This window comes from Malaya genurostris, chromosome 1 (genome assembly GCF_030247185.1).
Source record: "Malaya genurostris strain Urasoe2022 chromosome 1, Malgen_1.1, whole genome shotgun sequence".
Classification (NCBI taxonomy): domain Eukaryota; kingdom Metazoa; phylum Arthropoda; class Insecta; order Diptera; family Culicidae; genus Malaya; species Malaya genurostris.
Genome location: NC_080570.1, coordinates 159,109,250 through 159,135,215, shown reverse-complemented (window position 1 = coordinate 159,135,215; position 25,966 = coordinate 159,109,250). Strand labels below are relative to the sequence as shown.

At 39.3% G+C, this 25,966-nt stretch overlaps 1 protein-coding gene across 1 annotated transcript in view; it reads right to left on the bottom strand.

Moving 5' to 3' along the window:
* Window positions 1–25,966, bottom strand: part of LOC131426469 (uncharacterized) — a 152,638-nt gene that overhangs the window by 122,787 nt on the left and 3,885 nt on the right. Inside the window, exons 2-3 of the mRNA XM_058589222.1 lie at window positions 18,993–19,775; window positions 2,304–2,632 (exon numbers count right to left, since the gene is read on the bottom strand). Coding sequence (XP_058445205.1) covers window positions 2,304–2,480 — 177 coding nt within the window. The 5' untranslated portion in view covers window positions 2,481–2,632; window positions 18,993–19,775. The remainder of the gene's footprint in view (window positions 1–2,303; window positions 2,633–18,992; window positions 19,776–25,966) is intronic.

The following is a 25,966-nucleotide window of genomic DNA, read 5'->3' as shown; positions in this document are numbered from 1 at the left end:
TTATGAAAATCGGTTCAGCCATCTCCGAGAAAAGTGACACACACACAGACAGACATTTGCTCAGTTCGTCGAGCTGAGTCGAATGGTATATGCCATATGGCCTCGGTTAAAAAGTCGGTTTTCACAGTGATTGCATAGCCTTTCTATAAGAGATTTCATTTCTAAAACCAAACAAATTTCATTTCTAAAACCAAACAAGAAAACCAAAGAAATTTGAAAATTCACATAAAAAACGTGTAACTTCGGAAATCTGCTTAAAATCCCGCAAACACACAGACATTCAATCTTTGTGAAAGTTGAATATTTTTTCATTGTTCATTGAAATCCAAGTAATGTCCAACCCATACGATAGATTAATGTGATAAAACTTCTCATTAAAATAATAAAATGTATGCTGGCAACCCGGTACAGTTAGCTCATATACGAGAGTACAAAAGAAATACGATGCGCAAAGGGAATTGAGCGAGACTCGACTTAAAACTCAACACGTGGCCCTCTGTCCTCAGACCTTAAATGCCATTGTTTAGATGATAATAAGTGTAATAGATTGATATTGGTATTTTATGTGGGTTATGTTTCTGAACTATTTTAGAATTGGTAAGACAAAGATCAAAAACCACTTCATATTAAGCGACGAAAATCTCGGTAATTTATAGTTTTCTCGAAACCGAAAATCTGGGTTAAAACAAAAAACCTAGAATTTCAGTTGTTTTTATTTTTGCCGAGCACTCGTCTGTTCAAATCTCGGCAAAGTTTTGCCGTGATTCGGAAAAAAATCTAAATGTGTATCTTGTGGAATCATCTCAGGGAGGAGGGTAGGTTTACGAAATCGAAATTTGGTTTTAGATCCAGATGTCTTATAAATACGAAAAAATAAAAAAAAAATAAACGGTTCTGGCAAATTATTGAATTTACGACTGGAATTTACATTAAGTACGACAGTAAGAACGATGCTCTTCGGTGTATTTCTAAATGTTGCTAGGTGGCATAAACGTTCCACATAAACAGTTATGTACTGACGAGTTGAAACGAAGCGTAAAGAAAAGAAAATTCGTATGTAGATTGATTGTCAAGATTTTCGATACCTCAGCCATTCGATTTTCAAGGTGAAATGTTAATAAACAAACGAACTTTGACAACGGAATGTTGTCAATGATGTGACGAATCCTCTTCGAACTATGCATAAAACCTTCAGGTGAATTTCAACAATCCTCGCCGGCCACGAAGCACCATTCGAGTCCATGTTTGCTCACATACTGCTGGATGACCAAAACTCATGATGCTGCCGAGAGTGCTCTCTTCGCTAGCTAGCAGCCATCGGCAAAAAAAACGTTCCGAAATCCCTACGTGTAAACATTGCCTCATACGAGGCCTCGTCTTCATGTTCGAAGAAGTACTACGAACTAACTTAGCACAATCGTAGCAACCACCGCCGCCGCCGCCGGGTGGTTTGTTTGTTGGGCACACGAAGAAATATTCACCATGACGACAGCAGCAATAAAAGGGCTACTAGAGTCTACTAGTCTGCATTGCCATCTCATTCGAAATGTATGCATTTCGAATTGTTCGGTATTTGTTCGTCGGAGTAATTCTGCTGCAACCTTGCTGGGCTGAACAAAAAAAAACGAAGAGGTGGTACAAGGCGGAAGGCAGCAGGAAGAATAGCACGTTCGCGTTTTAATGAGCCGTCCCAACCTAGCCTAACCTAACCTATATGCATAGATCTGGCCCTGCTCAACAAAACTAGCCACGAATTGTTACGTAACCGGGTGCAATGCTACTTGGCGGAATACCGCACGGTGGTACACGGTAAACACAAACAGACACACATCCATTCACATGTTCGATTCATTTCGAGGGGGTGATGTTAGACGGAATATTTGAACCGATTTATGAGACCGAGAGCGTGTTCTTGCAACAACCTGTAACCGAGGATGATGATGACACAGATGTTCCTAGAATAGTGCCAGCATTCGTCGAAGGTAGCGTGACTGTAAAGTAGTGTGTTGCACACTAACCGGGTCGGAGGACGGTTGTTCCATCAATTAGCCGTCCTACTCACGTCGGAAGAAGATGATTCGTCATCGAAAATAACTGCCGAGATCTGTTCATCACCTGTGACATGATGGCAATTTAAAACCGATCAACCTTTTGAACGGAAATTGCGGTACAACTCAATTGGACTGTGTTGGGAAAAAAAATAAATAAATAGCTAAACGCTCAGCAAACCCAAATAGTGATTAACAACAGCAGGTCGGTCGAACAATAATGAAAACAATTCGAGCTCAAAAATCGTGACTTACCAAATTCTGGCTGACGCCTTCCAGCGTGAGTCCTTCAAACTTCTGCTCGGCGACAATAGTTTTGCCATTGGTGGTGGGTGTTGACGTCGTCACGATAGCATCGCCGGCACGCTTTGCCCGGCGGGACGCACCCGGCGTTGGTCGACCCGGCGGCACCAGGTTCTGCGGTTCACTCATGTCTTTTTACTGTGTTTTTTTTCTTTCTTTGTAGGTCACTCAGTGCTCCGAATGTTTACACCTAGATTAGTGTTCTGTTTTCGTTAGCTGTCGGGGTGCGCCTGGTTTTTTGCTTCTTCTCACGTGTTCAGAATGGAACCATGTGTTGTTATCTGAAATTGAAAACGAAACAATAAGTTTAAGGAAAAAAAAACACGGTTTGGCATATTGACATTAACAATTGTCATCACAGTAGGCCGATCGACATTGCATAATTGCCTAAGGTTGACACATACCCAACATCTGCAAAGCTATCAAAAATCAATTTACTTTCCCCATTTCCGAGTTCAGCAGTTTCAAACGCCACCGTTTTGATATCGGTAAATATAGAAGTCCAACAACGGCCGCGAAGGAAATGAACCATAAAAACGATTGCCAACAGTCGAGGGCCGTAGAATAAGTCTTGCATTCATAATTCGATTCTAATTTGTAGAACGAAGAGTGGCGTGATTCACACTTTAACGGAAAAAGACAGTTCGCAAAAATTTCTAGTGGGTATTCCATCTTTAGCGTTCTGACGTCAGCTCTAAGAATACACAAACTGTTGACAATACACATTTGTTTGTTTTCTTTGCCATTTAAAATTACTTAAACTTAAATCCAGGAAGCACGGCATAATCTTCTTCGGTATGATGAACCGAACTGTCAACAATCAAACGAGTGCTCTCATGGTAGTATACCTTTAGGCGATTCCAATTCCACATCTAGCGGACGGAGTTGCTTACTAAACCTACCTACCCAGGCAAATAGACAAACACAAGAACGATTTTTAACGCTTAGTATATTTATTATTTCATTCACCAATGACTCTTCTAACCGAGATCATCCGATTAATCGCAATTACGCGAAATTATAGAAGTGAGATAGATTTATTGTGCGATGCGATTTTGGACAGTACATCAATGAAATTAATGAATTACAAAGACGATCAAATAAAAAAATTGAGTTATTCAGAGACTTAGGACTTATAGAAAACAAACCAAAAACACAAACAACTTTTGCACACGGAGAGTGAAAGGAGAGCGTCGTTCCAACTGCTTATTAGACATGCATTAATAAAAGCACAGCAGGGGATTGATGGAAACAAATAGTAGGCGGCGTCGGTTAAACACGAGTGATGTGAAGCGACACTTAATCGGTAGAAAAAAACAACAGCTCAAACATGTCAGTTGTGGCGCACAGCTAGAATTACGAGAATCTAAACAGCTTGAATCGGCCGTTTTTTTTTTCAACATCAATTTACGACGTATTTCGGTTTGAAAGGTTTTAAATTTGCGACTTTCGCCTCTCTGGTCAGTACTAAACATTTTGACTTTATGCGCGAACATAAATCGAACCAAGGTAGTAGGCTATATGAAAAACAATCTCCTTGTCAAAATGTGTCCAGTGTGTCATACACAGGAAAAAGTAATGAAATGTACACGAAATGAAAATTAATAGTAACATGAAATAGACTTTAGTAGAAGGGGCTGGAGTCCACTGGGATATTGATAGTACCTATTATCTTTCTCCGGGCAGTACCAGCCTAGATGCCGTGTGCAATCCGGCGGAAAAAAATTAGCCAAGAATAGATCCACTGGGTTCCTGCTTCCATGTCGTAAAAGGCGATAATTGCAGGAGTTTCTTTTTCCTTCCAGTTATCAGATATTCTCAATGTTTCACTTCTGATTACTCTATTCTACTAAATTATCTCTTCAATCAACAGATTATAAATTGAATGATAAAAATCAACTATGGCAACTATATTACAAAGCTAATAACAGAGATAACATATATCGGTATATTGAATAAACAGTAAAAAATTCTTCTCCAATATATATTTCCGCTCAGTCATTGCAAAAACTGAACTTAGTCATAGCGGCTTTACGTCAAACTAAAATTAATAAATCGTTAAAAACAATTGCGGTTTGGTTTTCCGTAACAATCTGCTTCCGGTATGAAAGGGTAGACAATCAATACAACCTTCATAGGGGTCGCTGACGATGTCCAGCCAGCGACTGGCACCATTAAAGAAGGTGACAATCGATTATAAATACACTCTCCTACTCAATGCTCGATCGGAGAAATAGGTATAAAGCGAGAGGACTAGTGTTTGATGGACAGGGAAGATGTTTGGATGTAAGGTATCGGTCGGGTGACGGCCAGGATGTAGACCATGTTCGATGTACGTTGCTACTATGTCTGTTTCGCGTTTTAGAGTGACTAAAAACAAGATCAGAGTGGCGAAATGGTAGCGCGTATGCACGGAATGCATAAGAACGCAGGTTCGAGTCCTGTCTCTGAGCGTATCTTTTTCCAAAAATTCATCTTTTCTATTAGTTTTACTTTCATTTGGCTTCTCCAATATATATTTCCGCTCAGTCATTGCAAAAACTGAACTTAGTCATGGCGGCTTTACGTCAAACTAAAATTTATAAATCGGTAAAAAAAATACTTGTTTGTTTGATAAACTCATAATCTCGATAGTCGGCTGCCGCGATCAACCATTATAACCAATTAATAATTTTAAAAAATAATATAATAATTTAATTTTTCGAGCGTAATATCTGTTGACCTTTGTTTGGTGATTGAAAATAATTTTATAAAAATTTGTAGAATATGTCACTACAATGAATCAACTATTTTGTCTAAATCCTATTCACTCGTTTATTTTGTAGCAGTGAATTCCATTTAGAAAAAATAGGGAAGTTTTTATTCGTTACGCGCTAATATTTCAAATTTTCCTCTATTTTCCACGAATAAGAACTGTGCATCAAGACTTCCCGGGACTTCAATATAGGATATTGTTGAAACGTTCACTCGGGACAGTCGCACCCGGTAGCAGAATGCAAGTTACAGTCGAAACCAGTCAAATAACATTAAGTCATCACAAATGAAATTTTCCGTCATTTGACAAAATAGGTCTTTATGAATTACATCGTATAAGGAATTAATTTTTTTTTTGTGTGTAGGTGTCGCTTGAGTTTTTGGTGAAATTGTCTTCCTGTGTCATTTTACCGATTGCAGTTCTGATTTTGAAAGAAAAAAGCGATTGGTTAAATGCCGAAATCCAACACTCATGATTGTAATTTTAAGACTGACGACAAAAAAAAAACGAAAATTGAAGAAACAATTGTTGAAACTTTTAGGTTACGAAAGCGGTGTGTTTTGCTAATGAATTCGCTGAAAAAAAAATCTACACACAATGAAAAAATCATGTTAATTTGTGAATCAATAGATGCATACAAAAGGAGTCGCAATTTACCTTAATTTACAGCTTATTCGACTGAATTTAACAGTGAAATAGACACAAAAAATAAATTTACTTATAATTGGTTGTAATATTCAGTTATCATGCTTCATTTTACGTCATGTACAATTTTCATATTTTCTTAGAGTGTACAAATACGTGTATGGTTATATTTCAGTTGTTCAGTTTTGTGCCATTTTTTTGCCAATTTTTCGTTCCAGTTTTACCAGTTTTCTAATAATCGTTGCGACAATTTTGGGATGCAACTGAAACAGAAAAAGTAGCATTGCTCTTTCTGGTTGCTGTTTCAAAGGGCTGTGCTCCACTGGAAGATAAATATTACATATTACATTCTATGTTTTCCCAAACAGAAACAGTCCAGAGGTCGTGTGGCGTCCGATGTTAAAATGAAACCTGTTTCTAACCACCTATTAGTGTAATGATGCCATCAACGACTATATGAGAAATCGATGTAACTTCCATTTTTTCTCGTGCATTGTGAAAATCCGAACTACTCGCACACTAAGTTGATGACACTGTTGAGTGTGTCATATTCAACTGTCATAAATACAATAAAAGTGTACTGAGCAAGTTTATCGACAATGAGAAAAACAGCTGTCAGCCGAATCCGCAAGCAGTCTGAGAGTGTCGGCTACAACCGGAAATTTAGCTAATAAACGAGCCGGACTGTCAACTTACGAGAAGGGACGACTCAAAATCGGGACGACAAGTAAAACAAGTCAGCCACGGTTGGAACGTGGCAGCTGTACATTAAGATGCTGACAGAGCTTGATTACCTGATACGGAATGATAAAATCTACGTCAATATAGAGATTCAGGGACAGGAATATTATAGGGTAACTGGAATCAGTAGGCCGTTCACTAAGAAATATCTCGTATGGCAAGCCATCCGTTCCTGTGGTTTGAAGAGCGACATAAAGATGAAATGTAGCGGAATGTAGCACGTCGCGTTTTTGAACTATTCAAAGACTGATTTTCGAAGAATCAAAAACACTTAAATTTTCGCAATTAAATTTATCACAACTAAGCATTCTTAAAATTTTGAAATTGATAATTGATACTGCATCAGAAGAAAAAGAACAATACGATGATGAGCAAAACTGTGAAAGAAATGATTTGTCTTTTAATAATGATTGCGCTTGAATTTTCAAAATTCTCCCGGCGGAAGAAAGGGTAGAATTAATGAACATGATTGGATTTTTTAATTTAAAATTTGAACAATTTTCCCCCTGACAAATCGTGACTTTTACGTAAGAGTGTGATAAGTCATAGCCCTTCCGTTAGGTAGGTGAAGTATGAAAAAGCGTAATTCTTAAAAAAAGTAGAATTTTTCATAAATACAAAAATTAAGATGATTGATACTGAATCAGAAGCAAAAGAACAACAGGATGATGATGATGATGTAGAAGTAGAAAATAAAGTCACAAATAAAAATAAAAATTTAAAAAAAAGGTACAACTAACATAAGAAATACTCATATTAATTGCAGATTTCAACTCAACGCTCGAACATTACTGTAGTTTCGTGTTAATTTAGGGGCAATTTCTTTTCCCATGGCCAGCATTGGTATGGAGTCGCTCCACTGTGCTGTGAGATTGGTCGAACTGTTGACGTAGGACTACTTTACTTAAGCCGTTTTATATATCAAATGTCATAGAAATGCATATTTGGTGTTATCTCGAAAAAACCAAACAAATTGAAAATGAAATCGACTCTGGGTATTGGATAATTTATGTATTAATGTGATTGGAGTTCAACACTGAAATCTCTTTTGCCGCAAATACATTTCCAAAATTTTCCCTGTGGAAGAAAGGGTAGAATTTAATTATGAATATCTTTTGTTGTACTTAACACATCAACAAAATTCTCTATCAGTAATCGCATTCAGCTGCTGAAAATTGAATTCGAGTTCGGGAACTGAATTTTTGATTGGATTCTGGAACTGATTTTCAAGCCTGATTCTGAACTTAAGTTCAGGTTTAAAATTTGGTTTAGAAATTTAATTTGAGTTTAAGTTAAAACTCAAGCTCAGAGTATAAAGCTAAATTCTGGAATTGTGTCCTAATTCTGGATTCTGGAGCTCGATTTTTGAAACTGATTGAATAGATTTTGGAATCGAATTTAGTTCCTTAATTTGATCCTGATTCAGAAATTCAATTTCAAAAATCTGGAACAAGATAAACCATATGACTTTTAGATATTGATTCTTAAACTAAATTTTAGATCTGAACTCAAAACTCGAATATTGGAACTGACCTCTGAGCAAGAATTTAATTCCTAAATTTTGTTTTAGAAATTACTGCAGAGAATAAATTCTGTACTTGAATTCTGAAAGTGGATCCAATTTCCTAATTAAGTCCTAGAATTGAATTCGGAAAATGAGTTCAGTTCCAGAGTTCTAGAAATAAATTCCTAAAGACTGTTCCAGAAAGTATGGACGCAACCAAAAACCGCTACCATTTCGCAATGGTCTGTCTATTTTTATGGCTGCGTCCTGTTGTTTACACTCTTCTCTAACCACTTGTGCAGTTGTTTATTCGTTTTCATTAGTTTGTTTCGAAATGCGTGGACTTTCAGCAGAACAACGTCGAAAAATTGTGTACAAATGGTGCACAGAACCATGACATCGATTGAAGTCGAAAAATTTATTAAGAAAGCTATGGTCTGGCAAGCAATTGGTAGCTGCGGTAAGATTTCGAAACCCTTCATCACCACTGCTTCAATGAACAGCGAAATATACATCAAGGAACGACTTCTACCCATGATTCGAAGCCACAAGGATCCTGTTGTCTTCTGGCCAGATCTTGCTTCTTGCCACTACTCGAAATCAACGGTAGAATGGTATCCTACCAACATGCCACTTTCGTCCCAAAAGACATGAATCCACCAAATTGTCCACAACTTCGACCAATTGAGGAATTTTGGGCATTAACGAAGGCACATCTTAGGAAACATGTCTCGGCAGCCGAAACCATTCAACAGTTCGAAAAAGATTGGAAAAAGTGTCAAAACTTGTCGCCAAGAAGTCTGTACGGAATTTAATGAGGAACGTTCGCAAGAAGGTGCGCCAGCTAGTCTACAATGGCTAAGTAGCAAATGTTGAGAATAATATTCTGTTGTTGTAGTCTAATATTATCAGTATATAAAATAAAATTTGAATATCTAACACTTGTGAATTATTTACAGCGAAATCAAAGTGCGTCCATACTTTCAGGGACAGTTTTTAAACTGGAATCTTTGATCCGGATTCCTAACCTGAATTTTTCAACTGAATTCTGAGCAAGTCCCAGGCTCCGACTGTAGTCCTTGGATTCAGTTCCAGTTCCAAAATCCTGGTTACGATGTAGATGGATAAATGAAGACAAAACATACTCAACAGACATAGACTTATTCCACAAATCGGTTCCTTTTAGAACCATTAAAACATTCCTAAAGAACTATGCTAAGTAAATCTTGTAAATAAACAAAAACATTGTTGTATTTTTTTACTCATTTGTATCTATACGACATATGCTTTCGAAAACAATTTTTTTAAAGCCCTGAAAAGGACCGTTTTTGCTGATGATGATGTTGGTGACGAGAAAGGCTGATCAAGTGCATGCAGCGAACCACACATAGTACAAATCGTTTCAATATCTACTAATTTAGGCGGTGTGTAGAAGCTCTGTTTGAATATGAGCCATTTACGCTATGCAGAATGCAAAATTTTATAACGAAATTGTCATATCTGTTAGAGTAAACCTTTTGGTAAGGGCTCGAAAATCGGGGAAAAAGTTAGACATCGTTCGATCACTTATTTTCAAATATGCGAATGCGTAGAAATATTTCCAAACTTGTTTTATTTTTAACTTTTAAGCTTCAATATGAAAAGCAAAGACGTAGTCCTACGTCAACAAAACCAAACAGTGTCTAGTCATCAAATCTACCAAACATCTTGTGAACGCAAATTCCGGCTGCTCATAATGAAAAATAAGCGAGTGTCAAGTGCGCTACGAGCAGTAACTGGCATTGCACGTAATCCATCAAACAGAGTCATTTCCTTCTCACAGATTTATTAGCCCGCTTTTGCTGGTCCGTATAAGTCGAACGTCACGACAGGCAACGTATAACGCCATGCCTGCTATGATTTGTTTTATTTTATGTTTTTTTTTTTGTTCAGCACAATCAATTTCGTGGGCTCCGTCAGACGTCAGACTGATGGGTGAATGAACAACCACATACCATATCGGGAAGTGGAACAATGAACCCACGGAGGACATCCATCGCTGCTTTGGATGCTGAGCGCCAGCCGATCCGGCAGCAGGAGTCTGTGACCGCCGTCCGGTGCGACCTTAACCCAAAGTTTGTTGACTAAGTATTCGTTGGAATAGTTACAGGAAATTGATTTTAAACGTTTAAACGTTGAAAATGTTACTGCGATTTTTTTTCTAGATTTTTCGAATTTTAAATACTATATTGGAATATCAATACGATTGGCAAACTGCCCTCTCCAAAGCATCCGCCCGCTTGATCGCGTTTGCGTGGGTAACTCGAGCGATGGTCATTGCGATGGATATAGTGACAAGGCAAACACAAAGATTCCACGGCCTACTCCTCTGTGTACTGTGTTGACGAACATCCAAAGCCAACGTTGATTGACTGAGACAAAAATCGATGTAAATCGAGAATCTGTCCACCATCGGAATGGAATTTATTAGCCGTCGTTACTACCGAGGTTAGTTTATTCTGAGCTGGTATGCAGGAGGAACCGCCATGTTTGGGCAGCTGTTCCGTGGCCGTGGTTTGCCACTTAGGTGAATAAATTGCTGATAAATGGCAAATTTATGTGTTTTTATAAAAGAAAAAGATTACCTACTCCGTTGAGCACAAAGTACAAGATCCTTTCGCTGAAAATTTCATAGACCATAGACAATTTTTTACGGCGATTCGGTTGTTACTTTTGCGCTGATAACACAGACGTAGCCAGAGTAGCCCTGCACAGTTCTACTTTTTCGAAACAGAAGGTCAAAAACGGCCGTAACGGGTTTGTAGTGCCAAGGCTTCTAGCGTTCGGAGGACGTGTCGATGAATACAGAACAGACCGAATACATTATCCGTGTTTTGATTCACCGATCAACGGACCGTTCAACTATCAAAAAGCCATCAAGCACCTTCGAGCTCACTACCGGCAGCTGTCGAACACTGTTAGGAATCGAATAAATCTACGCGCACCACAAAACTCCCAAGTTCTGTTCGTTTCTGTATTCATTGTGAAACCACGCAAGCGTCAAGAAGCATCAGGTCAGCAGCTCGCCTCCTACGCTTCACTTGACGGTCGCCCCCCCTCACCGTTTTTTTTTTAAACGCGCACTCCGCCACTGCCGCCAACCCGCCTGCTTTGATCAATCCCGATCACTGAGGCGAAGTAAATTGGAAAAAAAAAACGGAGAGCTTCGCCACCGGTCGTCGGAAACATAAATTTTAATGGCTGATAGGTACACGATAGGCCACTGATTAGACGGGCCAAATGAAGTGCCAAAAAATTGGGCGGCGTTTGGCGGTTTGTGCTTCGGTTGGCAGTGACTGACAGGTGAGCACTGAAGTTATCTGCTTGATGTCGGTTGGAAGAAGAAATAACTTTTCTTGGACTGGTTAGAGAATAAAAATCATGATATACTAGCTCATATTTGATCACCTTCAGTTGAAGCAATTAATTACTTAATATAATAAATAACAAGAGCCGTAGTTCTCGATTCAAAAAGCCGCACTTAAACAGATAGTTACATTTATCATGCAAACAAATTACTAGGTGTTCTGATGCGATGCATTCTTGCACGGTAGCTTGTTTAAGTTCGATAGTTCATCAGTAAAGACACGGTACTTCGGTACCACTTAAGTGTCTCAAGTGGAGATAACTTTACGGTTACTTAGCGATTTATGTTGAACTGATGAGTCGAAGACGAAACGTAAAATGAGAACTAATTAAAAATCCAACCTCGTGAAACAAGACTACCCTCAAGAGTAGGCCATCCAACATTTCGGAGTCGAAAGTTGAGAGTCGAGAGACTAAGTCAAGCATCAACGGTAAAGAGTTGGGAGTCAACAATGAATAGTTGAAGAAAATCGAGAGTTGAAAAACAGGAACCAAAAATCAGAAGTCGAGTCGTATTTTAGAGTGGAGAGAAAAGAATTAAGCGTTATCAAAGGTCAAAAGCCGATAATCGATAGTCGGAAAATGATAGGAATGAATAGAGATTGCAAATCCGGGAATCATAGATCTGCACCAGTATCTAACGGGGGAAACAGATTGAAAAAATGACATGCGAATACAACTATGCAATGAAAATCACGAAGAAGCTACCACAGAGACGGGACTTGAACCCGTAGCTAGCTCCTATCCGAGGAAATCGTTTTGTAAACCGAGCATGATTCGCTAACAGACAGAGACAAAAACAAAATCTAAAATCAGCGTCTGACGGCAAAGCGGAGCGTGAATATAGACTTGCGATGCGATGTATAATGATTGCTGACGGGAGGTTTACCATAGAGATATGACTACACACTTAAAAAAATCCCTGTGATTTTACATCTTATTAGATGCACATAAATGGAGCGTCGCAGTTCACGCAAATTCACTATATAATTTAATATTGTGTCTAAAACTCCATGACATGAAATTCGTTGAAATAAAAAAAAAAAACACTGATAGCAACCGCCGCGACTTGAACCGATAATCATTGGATCGCAAGTACGTCTGTTCAATTAGGCTGTTTCTTCATGTATTTCACATGCCGACACGATTTCCTCGGATAGGAGCTAGCTATGGATTCGAGTCCCGGGCTCTGCGGTAGCTTTTTCGTGGTTTTCATTCGTGTATTCGCATATCTTTATTTCGATCTTTTTTTTCGTTGGATACTGGTTAAATTTAAAAGTAGCTTCAGGTGGTTTTACGCATTAAAAAGACTAAAAAATTATTGAAAAATCTATAGTCAACAGTCGAGTACCAAGAGACGACACTCAGGAGTTAAAGATAAAACTCGAGAAACAAGAATCAAGAAAAGAATGTCGAGAGTGGAGAACTAAGAGATAACAATGTAGAGACGAATACTAAGAATCGAGAAACGGAAATCATAAATCAAAAGTAAAGAGTCAATTACCAATAGTTTAAATTCGACAGTTTATGGGCAGGAGTTAAGAGTCCAGAATCGAAATTCGAGAAACAATAGTTTGATTATCGACTGAAGAAGCGAGAGTCAAGAATTAGAAGAAGCAAGTCCAAAGTATTGTGCCATAATAGAGACTTGAAACACGAGTCATTCATCAAAAATGAAATATTGAAAAGCAAGAATCAAATATTAGGAGTCAGCAGTCAATAGTCGACGGCAAGAAATCGGGAATCAAATGTCGAAACTCTAAAGACAAGAATCAAGGCACAAATTTCAAGAACTGAAAGTCTAAAGTTTAAGGTCGAGAAACTGGAATCAAGAATCGAGAGATAGCAGTCGAGTGTCGAGAATCAAGAGTCAAAAATCGAGAGAGTTAAGGTAGGAATCAAGAATGTTGAGTCGAGAGACGGTAGTCGGCGTGAAACAAAACAGTATCGGGTTGAAGTTTTTTTTTGATAAGCGATAATTGATCAGTCTTGGACACACCGAAGACAAGTCAGTCTGAAAACGAGAAGCACAATGAGTTTCTATACCGATAATACTGTTTAAAGTGCTTACACTTCAAGATCGGATCAACCGTTGCCCGCTATATATTGTTGACTTTTCATATTGCTTCCACGCGTAACCACCGGGATACGACATTCGGTTCAAAATTACTGTTATGGTGTTTGCAAACTATCACCGTCTTCCACCATCTTTTCAATCACTAATCAGATCTGCTTGCCGATTCTAACCCCGTCTTTTTCTCCGTCTTCCACCATCTTTTTTTTGACCACTAATTAGATCTACATGCCGATTCTAACGCCGTTGTTCGCCAACGCTTACTTACCACCCCACCCCTACCTACATCATTCATTTACCTATCCATTTTTCTCTTCTCTCTCTGGCCGTTTATGCAAGAACACTATTGCTGCTCTGTAATGCTTGGTGTCATCAACTAGATATAGGGTAATAGGTTTAGTTTTAATCATTGGTCGTTATTGTTAGTGTTAAGCCTTATTGTTTCTGTTGGATCATTGTAATCTGTTGATACCAAAGATGAGGAGGTTTTATGCCTGCTGGAGAGAGAGATTGCCAAATTTCATCTCCATCGAGCTTTTTCCCTGCTCCCAAAATAAACAAATAAACAAAAAACGAATTTTTAAAACATACTCCGAAACAAAAGGAAGCAAATATTTATAAGCACAATCTGAAATTAGGTTACTTTTTTAATCACTATCTTTGCAGGAAAACATTTGAAACTTCGTTCTTCGTTCCGATATTGAACCTGGACATAACTTCCGACCGATCCTTGATTTAACATTAGTTCTTACGTTCGACCGTTTCCACTTAGACTCAGAATACTGTGCGTAGCAAACGTCGATCACGTCAACAAGGAATCTTCGTACAATCTGGAGCTCAATTCTCTATCTAGATGGATTCACTGGTGCACGAAAAGATTAGTTTCCGGTTTGAGATTCGTTAAATGACTGTTAAAAGATCAGAACGAATTATTACCGTTGCGTTGCTCGGACTCCAGGATGTGCTCTGATCACAGTGATAATCGATCGGAGAATGAATATTAACCAGAATGTAGGATCAAATCAAAAAGCATCGCAGCTCACTGAGGAGTTGGCGATTAAAGAGTCGATAGATTTTGAAGATATGTTTGCCATTCAAGTTAGAATTACGAGTCACTTCCCACTGACGTCGGTTGAATTATTTATTAGTCCAGAAAGTTGACGTGATTCGATCAAGTAGTTGGTCCACAATTCACGGTGTTTTGTTGGTCCCATTTCCCAACAGGTTATAATTCATTTTTTGATTAGGACCATAGAACACAGCGGATGCTCATCGTATTATCCTGATTTACCGCACAATCTAAGCAAACATACTGGCTCTATGCTAGACCCAACCCTCAGTCCGAGAAGTTCGAATTTCATTACCAATCAGACAATACAATTTCGGACAAATAAAAGATAACGATCAACACAAAAAACGCAAATATTAGTAAAATTTCACGTTAGTTGGTAATTCAATTGAACAACAAAACAAACCATTCCATTTGGCTTTCAACCGAACATTCCAAAGGGCTGTAGTTGGCTCCCGCATTAAAAAAAAAGATTCGAATTAGATTGGAATGCTGCATGAGCTTTGAGCTCAATCAAAACACCTCCCTGGACTACACTGCTAGCAGCCTGCCTCGTGTGGGTAAACCCACCAATTAGACTCAATCAAAATTGTTCTGTCCGTTCACTGGTGCAGAAACAATTATCGGCGATGAAAAATGTCTTTCAGCGCGATAAATTTCCCCGCGGTCTGCTTACCGTTGTTCGCGGGGTGCTTCAATGGACTCGGTGGTGATGTCTGCTGAATATATGTATTTGCACACACTTTTTAGAGGTTTTTTTTTAACGATGATTCTCTAACTAGTACGTTTCTTAGTGTGGACAGTGTTCCGAAGAAGAAAACTTCAAGAGCAACATACAGTGAAGTCGTCCTCGATCGCACTGCTAGCAGAATCGAACGCTTTTACTACCGCGTTCGCTGGCCTACAGAACGGCTGCGATTTACCGCTGTCGGTCTTGTTAAATCCATTATGGATTAGAACTCGTTTGGGATTTATTTCCTGTGAAAATCGACCCGCAGCCGTAATCGCTGTTAATCACAACTCGAACCATTAGGTTCAGCATATGTTAGCACAGGAATGATCAACTGATCGACGAAATGAAGCGGCAAACGAACGGGTGTCGAGTGTACGGATAATTCTGCTTCTAATAACAGATCATAAAGACCTATCTCTAATACGCCTTCGTCAGAACCGATTGACAAGTGATCACGACTTTTATTGCCATCAGCATCAGCCGCAATTACGTTGCGAAGATACTGTCTCATGAATCATCCGTGTAGAGTACCATGGGGCAAATGAAGCCAACTATGAAGCGTACGAAGCACATCATCCAACTGGTAGAGGTTCCGATTAACCCGAATGTACCTCCGAGTGGTGAACGAGGACTCCCCCTCTCGTAGCATCCCCGTAGGCATGTAGAGGATCGAAGCGGGAAATGAAATTCCCATTTGGCCGATCGACGCCGGCCCGTCCTTGACGATCATCAAAGCAAACGAGGCGACAATTTCCATTCCCGCAAACTCGGCGGCGGTACTTAAATGGAAATTCATTTCGCTTCGTTCGATAGTATGCGCTACCGTGTTAGGATTCGCATACGGAACGAGGTAAGGATCGAGGCAAGGTGACGACAGGAGACAGACTTGCGAAGTGGTGCGTCAAGCTGAGATGATCAGGATTTCTAGGAATCAGACTGGGGACTCACGACTCATTTTGTTTCGAAGGAGTAATTAATTTGGATTTGTGAAAGAGAATATCAGGAGCATCAATTTGATCTGCAAGCAGTGTAAGGCGGGAGCTCTACAGAATTACGCCTTGGTAGCGATCTAAAGACTGTCCCAGAAAGTATGGACGCAACCAAAAACCGCTGCCATTTCGCAATGGTTCAGAATCTGTCAATTTTTATGGCTGCGTCCTGTTGTTTACACTCTTCTCTAACCACTTGTGCAGTTGTTTATTCGTTTTCATTAGTTTGTTTCGAAATGCGTGGACTTTCAGCAGAACAACGTCGAAAAATTGTGTACAAAAGGTGCACAGAACGCGGACTGTTACTGAGAAAGATAGCAAAAATGGAAGGAGTAAGTGAAAAGGCCGTGCGAAATGCAATCAGGAAGTTCGGTAAGGATAACACCTTTGAGGAAAAAAAACCGAAAACGGGTCGAAAAAAAGGTCCTGCTAATTCTCAGTTGGATAAACGTATACTGAAGGCGTTCGAGCAAAAGAAAAAGTTCGGGATGTAGCCAAAAAAGTGGGCACTTCGAAGTCAAATGTTCTTCGTGATAAAGAACGCTTGAATCTTCGAACCTATAAGAAGCAGAAACAACCAAAACGTAGTCCGAAACAAGAGGCATCGATCAGGCCGAGGGTTCGAAAGCTGTACAATACGATTCTCGCTGGAAATTTGAACTGCATAATCATGGACGACGAAACCTACGTGAAACCCGATTACAAATCCTTGCCGGGACCACAATATTATACGGTGCAAAAAGGGCAAGTGTTAAACCAGTCCGAGACATCGATTGAAGTCGAAAAATTTGGTAGGAAAGCTATGGTCTGGCAAGCAATTTGTAGCTGCGGTAAGATTTCGAAACCCTTCATCACCACTGCTTCAATGAACAGCGAAATATACATCAAGGAATGTTTACAAAAACGACTTCTACCCATGATTCGAAGCCACAAGAATCCTGTTATCTTCTGGCCGGATCTTGCTTCTTGCCACTACTCGAAATCAACGGTAGAATGATATACTACCAAAAATGTCACTTTCGTCCCAAAAGACATGAATCCAATTGAGGAATTTTGGGCATTAACGAAGGCACATCTTAGGAAACATGTCTCGGCAGCCGAAACCATTCAACAGCTCGAAAAAGATTGGAAAAAAGTGTCAAAACTTGTCGCCAAGAAGTCTGTACGGAATTTTATGAGGAACGTTCGCAAAAAGATGCGCCAGCTAGTCTACAATGGCTAAGTAGCAAATGTTGAGAATAATATTCTGTTGTTGTAGTCTAATATTATCAGTATATCGAATAAAATTTGAATATCTAACACTTGTGAATTATTTACAGCGAAATCAAAGTGCGTCCATACTTTCTGGGACAGTCTTTAATATTGATTCGCAACCCTGCTCCTTGACTCTTGTTGCGCAGCTCTCGAATCTTTAAATTCATGATACTCGATTTCAAAATCGAGACTCCCATCTTTCGATTCTGATCCCTCGGTTTTTGACATCTAATTCTTGAAAATTATCGCTCAATTTCCGATTCTCAACTCTCGAATATTGATTCTCAACTCGTGATTCTCAATCCTCCGTCTTGGTTTTTGTTGTTCAGCCCTCGTTTGTTAAATTTTTCAACACTCGACTTTAAAATCGCGACTCTCATCTTTTGATTCTTGATTCCTGATTCTTGAATATTGTTGCTCAATTTCCGATTCGTAACTCTAAAATATTGATTCTCAACACGGGATTCTCAACCCTCCTCCTTGACTCTTGTTCCTCAGCTCTTAGAAACTTCAAATTTTTGACACTCGACTTCAAAATCTAGACTCTCATCTTTTGATTCTAGTCCCTTGATTCTTGATACCAAATTCGTGAATGTTGTCGATCAATTTCCGATTCAGAACTATAGAATTACCTTCATCCCTCAACTTTGGTTTCTCGAATATCACTAATAGACCTAAGATTCCTGCTTATTGACTCGGTGGGCACTCGAATCATAACTCGAGAATTGCGATCAGTTCGAAAAATTGTAGAAAAGGATTACTTGTTGCAACCAGGAAAACAAAGATCAGCTAAGCAGAGGATGCAAAACAGAATCGTTTGCGGTTCAAGAATTCATAGTGTCAGTACAATCAGGTAAAATTCTAACAATAATCACACAAAAAGTAAGTCAAGAACAAAAAAAATCGAAACCTCCAAATAGAATACCACTATGATAAATAGGCTCTTGAAAATTTAGTACAAAAATTCCGGTTTGGCAAGCGATCCGCTCGCGAGGAAAAATTATCAAATCAATGCTCACTGTAAGCATTTTTTGTTGACCAGATCCTTTGTTTAAATTCAAATATATTGTGGAACTTTACAGACCGAGAGCAGCTTGATTTTGCGATTGCTAGGTTTGAAGAGCTATTTGAGTATACACGAAAGCATTTTGTAAACTCTACTGTCAGAATCCGGCTTAACATATCCTATAACATTACAAAACAGGGATTATCTGTTCTGCACCAGTTAAGTTTGATTACAAAATTGCTGTATGGTATATCCATTACTCAACAGCAACAACCAAGCTGCTGATCAGACCGTTATCATGCCGCACTTGTTAACTTGGGTGGCGATATTATGCCGAAGGCTAGAGCCTACATGTTCATTACCAGCTCGGCATTGCTCGAGTGTTGCGCGATCCGGCGTAACACAACTAGTTTTCTATCATGTAAACTTGTAATTTTTGCCAGCTAGACTGGACAGTATTACTCACCGTTCGTTCTAAATTGAAACCACCTTCCGGAAAATCCGGAAAATCTCGTTCCCGGAAGTACGTCCACTCGACGCTTCGATTTCGTTGGCAGGCGGGCCAATCGCAAGGGAGTGGTCGTAGCTTAACGTTCGTTGAAATCTTCGCTAGCAGATTGCACTAATTAACTTTAACTTGTAGTTTCTTCTTAAAATTCCTTCACTTATTCACTTAAAACTATTCCACTATCGTAACAATCACTGTACTCCTCCGACCGATTTCCGTCGCTAGTAAATCCGCGAATCTTCGACACCAGCTGCTGCGAACATCTGCAACAGCTCTGCACACGTACGGATTGCTCCGATTCTCGACCAGAACTAGATTTCCTCGAGGTTACTCTTCAAACGACCTGCGGGGTGCCAGTCTGCGACACTTCTCTATAGCCTCACACACACACAGCAGGACAGCACACGTATCACACCCCCTCACTCGATCGATCGCATCGAATCCACTTTCGAAATATTTATTGCGAACTTTTTTCCTTGTTTTACTACGGCGTAACCTCTAATTTTGATCGATTCGGATACTGTTTTTTTTTCTTTTTTCTATATATTTTGGTTGCTCCGACCAGATATTCACGGGCGCGTCCAAAACCCACACTCACGGAATCACTTTTCCAAATCTAGAACCGAAAACAAACGTCACTCGCGTTGTCAGAATCAATTTTCCAAAGCTCCTGTTCGTTTAGGTGTCAAAACTGTCCTCCTCCTCTCTTGCTTTTGATTCGTCCACAATGGTTGATTGAATCTGTTCAAGCGAAAGAAAAAAAACACATTAACTCGTGGCTAACTAGATGTGTTTCGTTCGGCAGTTTGAGACAGCCAGGCAAAACACACATACGGGTTTGGATACCGACTGACAATTAAAAACACAACAACACTTCCCAAAGGAACCACGGAAAGTTGGACCTGTTCTGAGTGAATCGCGCTCGCAGTCGGCGGTGATGATGAAATCAAAGCACAGCGAGCAAAACAAAATCGACGCATATGAAAAAGAAAAAAAACAGCAGAATATGGAACCTGAACCTTCCTGTGTCGCCTCCGAGTCCAGTCGATCGCCGATCGGACCGTCCGATCCGGATGGACTGTGTGAGTGAGCAAGTGGACAAATATGGGCATATTTACGCGTTCGATTCGCGCGGAGATCTCTCATTGGGTTGGCGAAACTTGAAGCAACAGCGACTTAAAATAAAATAAAAAGAACTCCGAACTACCCACACGAACCCCGCGCAAACATTTACACACTCCGTCGGGCTGCTGGAAGTCGCGAAATTAAAGCGCAGAGTTCACAGAGCAGAAGCGGCACGTGCGGAGATTAATTTTTTTTTTCGGGTATCAATTATCCGAAAGCAGAACGGATCCAGTAGCGGAAAGATCTCGCTTTCACGCTAATAACATGCGATCCTAAACATTTTTACTACTGCTATACAGATAATTGACTGTCATCTTAGAAAAGACATAATTTAACTGTTCATTCCATCGATCATAAACACTTTTAGGCTTTACACAATTAGAACAGTTAAGAAATCGAATTCCAAAAACTAATCTGACAAAAATTTAACCAAGTATTCGCCGATTTAGATTACATTTAACCCAAGTGTCCTTAAAACCCAAGTAGAGAATTAACCCAAGATTTTGAAACTAAATTTTAAGTCAACATGATTGAAACGGGTGACTGCAAAATGGCCCATCCTTGCAGTGATTGCTTCCTTCGATGGATAATATGTATGTGGAACCGGGTACGAAGATCAATTCAATCACTATTTTACAGTGAAATAACAGACGTAAATCTTGAAAATACATTTCGATAAATTTCAATTACATCAAACAGGGATTCGATCACTATTGCGTCATTTTTAGTTTTGCTGTAACAACACGTTTCAAAAAACCGTTGCTATTTTTTTGTCGGTTGCAAGTTAGTGTCATGTATATTTAGTGAAGTCAACTTAGCGACTAATTCTTGTCAAGTAAAGAGTATTTACGGGAACTATTGAATCCCATCGAATTGTTGTTGAAGCTTACGGGGAACATGCATTTTTGAAAGTTGATTCAAAAGTCAATTTTAGTGTGAAAGGTAAACCCAAAAAAATTTAAGATGTCCAATTGCAAGGATAGTAGAACGAAGAGAACACCCATACTCAAAAACAAATTGCGGTCAAACGTTAGTCTCTAAGCCATTTCTAATCTTCTACATGTCACGGGAATGTTTCAAAAGATGGAAAAATGGGTTTCTCGTGGGCTAAACGATAGACGGCCGTCGCTTACTAAGCTAGAAACGAGAGCCTTTCAGCACCGGATGGTGACGAGCGATGAGAAATGAATTTATTTTGAGAAGCGCAGAAAACCTTCGATCGTAACCAAACCAATCATAGACATCAACTGTAAAGTTACGGAAAGCAAATGGTACTGTGAATTTGGTGAGATCGAAAAGGTGGCTACGAGCTTCTCAAACCAGAAGAAACTATGAAAAATAAGTCATTTTGCTGTAGGACGACGCGATCATAAGCATGAATTTTCAGATTTGAGTTTTTGCTCCACCCGCCATATTTCTCAGACTTGACCCCTTCCGACTATCATTCATTTTCATCGATGTCTCTCGCACTCGCCTTCATTTATTATAAATCTACGTGGCATTCGTGAGTAGGTGGAAAGATGGGACAAAATTCATTGCTTTCGAAGGCAACCACTTTCAATAAACTACTAGATGGAATGAAAAGTCCCGGGCCTCTCACAGAAAAGACGTGAATAGTTTCGTGCCCGACGAGTTCTAGGTTTCATCAAGCTATGGTAAAAGGCGCACCAGCGCATTCATGCATAAAAGCAACGGTGAATTTGAATGATTTTCGGTATGGGGATGGTCCACCATCCCCTGTATTATCCAGACTTGGCCCCCAGTGACTATTATCTATTTCCAAACCTGAACAGATTTCTCCAGGAAAAAAAATTTTCGTTGAATGCTGAAGTTATTGCAAAAAAACGGAAGCCTATTTTGAAGGGCTTGACAATATTTATTTAATTTAAAGGGTATCAAAATGTTTGAGGACCGATAGATCAAGTGTATCGCTCTAGATGGAGATTATTCTGAAGAATAAAAAAATTTGCACAGTAAAAAATCGACTTTTTTTACTCATTCAGTAATCTTTTTACGTCCGTTGTCGTGTATAGCGTCGTATTAAATGTTTTCTTAATTTGCTCGCCTGTCCATGGCTTGAAATCGTCGATTCTTCCTTCATCACATATAAATTCTTTGTTCAGAGCGCAAATATATGTCTTCTAATGCAGTTTAATTCTTGTAACAGTTCGGCTGAAAAGTTCGTATCGTTTAATAGAAACACACATTTTTTTGCCAAAATTCGTTTTTATTATTCAACATAATTGCCATCAGAGGCGATACAGCGATTATAGCGATATTCCAACTTTTCGATACCATTTTTGTAGTACGATTTGTCCTTTGCCTCAAAATAGGCCTCAGTTTCAGCGATTACCTCTTCATTGTTTCTAAATTTTTTACCAGCGAGCATTCTCTTGAGGTCTGAGAACAGAAAAAAGTCACTGGGGGCCAAATCTGGAGAATACGGTGGATGAGGGAGCAGTTCGAAGCCCAATTCGTTCAATTTCAGCATGGTTTTCATCGACTTGTGACACGGTGCATTGTCTTGATGAAACAAAACTTTTTTCTTCTTCAAATGAGGCCGTTTTTTTGAAATTTCGTCCTTTAAACGCTCTAATAACGCTATATAATAGTCACTGTTGATGGTTTTTCCCTTTTCAAGGTAGTCGATGAAAATTATACCATGCGAATCCCAAAATACAGACGCCATAACCTTACCGGCCGATTGTTGAGTCTTTCCACGCTTTGGGTTCGGTTCATCGCGTGCAGTACACTCAGCTGACTGTCGATTGGACTCCGGAGTGAAGTGATGGAGCCATGTTTTGTCCGAAAAAGACACAACGTGAAGCACTACATCCACCTTGGTCGAATTCCACCCTGAAAGGCTTTAAATGTGCTAAGCGATCCGCTTTGAAAAAGTTGACCAAAAATCCTTCACTCCATCTCAGATCGCACTATTCGTATCTAAATCATCGCTATAAACGGTTGAATAAGACTCTTTACCAAGCATATCAACTTCGGATACAGAGTAGTCTTAGGACAAACTCAAAAAGCTTTTGGCACTACGTTAATGAACAGCGTAAAGAAACGGGATTCCCAACTCACATGTCACTCGATGGTTTTCAAGGAACATCATCACCTGCTAATTGTGATCTTTTCCGCAAGCACTTCAGCAGTGTTTTCTCTGACGAACTTCTAACGGATGAACAGACCGCCGAAGCATCCCGTAACGTTCCTCTGCTTACTCCCATAGGTCCTCATCCCAATATTACGACGGCTGTAGTGAGCAAAGCAGGTTCTAAGCTGAAATCATCTTTCAGTGTGGGTCCAAACTGCATTCCATCTGTTTTACTGAAAAAATGTACTAGCAGTCTGCTAGTTCCATTATCGATATTATTTAACAACTCCTTAAGAGAAGGAATTTTCTCCGACTTATGGAAAGAATCATACATCTTCCCAGTTTTTAAAAAAGGACGAAGAAATGAAATTTCCAATTACCGAGGAATAGCCGCTTTATGTGCAGTATCTAAATTATTCGAACGGATTGTCTTGGACTTTATTACGCATAACTGCTCAAATTATATATCCGAGAGCCAACACGGTTTTATGCCGAAACGATCTACATCTACAAATCTTGTATCATATACTTCGTTTATCATTCAATCCTTACAAGCACGACCTCAAGTAGATGCCATATACACCGATTTCTCTGCGGCTTTTGATAAGATAAATCATCAGATTACCATTTCCAAACTAAGTAGACTTGGTTTCAATGGCTTCAATAAATAAATAAATAAAATGTCAGTGAGGATTGGTGACTGCTTTACATCACCGTTTGCTGTCAGCTCCGCAGTTCCACAGGGTAGTCATCTAGGACCATTCATATTTTTGCTCTACTTAAATGATTTAAATACTTTGCTGAAATGCAGGAAATTATCTTCTGCTGACGATTTCAAACTCTTCCATCTAATCAAAACTACCAATGATGCTATATTTCTGCAGTCACAATTACACATCTTTACAAATTGGTGCAGAATAAATAGAATGACTATAAACGCCTCGGAATGTTCAATTATGTCGTTCACACGAAAACACTCAGTAGTTAAATTCGACTACTCTATTTCACAAACCGTTCTTAAAAGAGAATCGTTCGTTAAAGACTTAGGAGTTATCCTGGATTCAAAAATGAACTTCAAGCAGCATGTGGATTACACAATCAACAAAGCTTCTAAGTTACTCGGATTTATTTTTCGTGTTACGAGATGCTTCGAGAATATACATTGCCAAAAAGCGCTATATTGTGCTCTGGTTCGTTCTACACTCGAATACGCAGCTGTTGTTTGGTCATCATATTATCAAAATGATATTCAGCGTATAGAAGCCATCCAACATAAATTCATTCGTTTCGCGCTTCGCAAACTTCCTTGGAGAGATCCTCTAAATCTTCCGACTTACTCAGATCGTTGCAAGCTCATAGGTCTCGATCTATTGTCTGTTCGTAGAGACGTGTTCAAGGCAACTTTCGTCGCAGATCTGCTTCAATCTCGAATCGATTGTTCTGAACTCCTACGCTCACTAGACTTCAATATTCGCCGTCGTGTTCTTCGAACTCATACTTTTCTCCGTCTTCCTTCCGCTAGAACCAATTACGATCACAACGAGCCTTTCGTTAGTATGTGCCGTCTATTTAATCGTTGCTCAAATGCTTTCGATTTTCACTTAACTCATAACAGCATAAAGAATTTGTTTCTAAGATTCTTGTCTCACTAGCTATTAGTATTGTATTAGTATTAGTATTAGTATTAGTATGGTGCTGTGTGTAGTAGTAACCAATGTAATTTAAGGAAATGTATCATTTGGATAATTATAATCTGTTGGTACAAAAGATGAGAGGTTTTATGCCTGCTGGAGAGAGAGCTAAAATTTGGTAATGCTCAGCTCCAGTGGGCTTTACCCTGCTCCAAAAAAAAACAAATAAACAAATAAACAGCATGCTGTGCGTTTGGCTGTCAGCTTTCGTTTGTTTACTTGTTTGTGCGGTTGAAATTCTGCGATTTCAAAATGTCGCGTATTGAAAAAGAAGTGAAAATTAAGGTTCTGGACACATGGCTAAGTGAGAAGAATATTACTATGCGAAAATTGGCGAAGCGGTTTGGAATTCATCATGCCAGTGTTAATAAGTTTGAGGAACACTATTCTTTGGATGAGCTACCAGGAAGAGGCAGAAAACCTGGTTCTTCGCACCCAAAACTGGACCAGAAAGTGGTATCTCTAATCATAGAGAACAAATCAATGTCAATACGTGATTTGGTCAAAAAAGCAGGAACGAGTGTCGGAATGGTCCAGTGTTTCAGGAGACGAAATCACCTGAAGACCTACAAGAAGCAGAAAATCTCCGGATGCATGCGTTTTGATGGACGTTGAGACCTATGTAAAGGAGGACTCAAAAACCCTCCCAGGTCCACAATACTTTACTGTCGTCGTTGGGGAGGATGTGTGCGATGCGGACAGGTCGATTCAAGTGGAGAAATTTGGTCAAAAGGTACTGGTATGGCAAGCAATATGTTCCCGTGGGTTAGAGTCAACCATTTGTTACACTACCGGAACTATAAATGCAGAAATCTATCGATCTGAGTGTCTCCAGAAGAGATTGCTGCCTTCATATAAGAAGCATAGTACACATCCACTGTTTTGGACGGATTTAGCATTGGCTCACTATGCCAAAACCACTCTAAATTGGCTTAAGAATAAATTTCGTTGAGAAAAATATCAATCCACCAAATTGCCCTCAGTTTCGAACGTTACTGAACAATCGTGAAGAGGGTTTT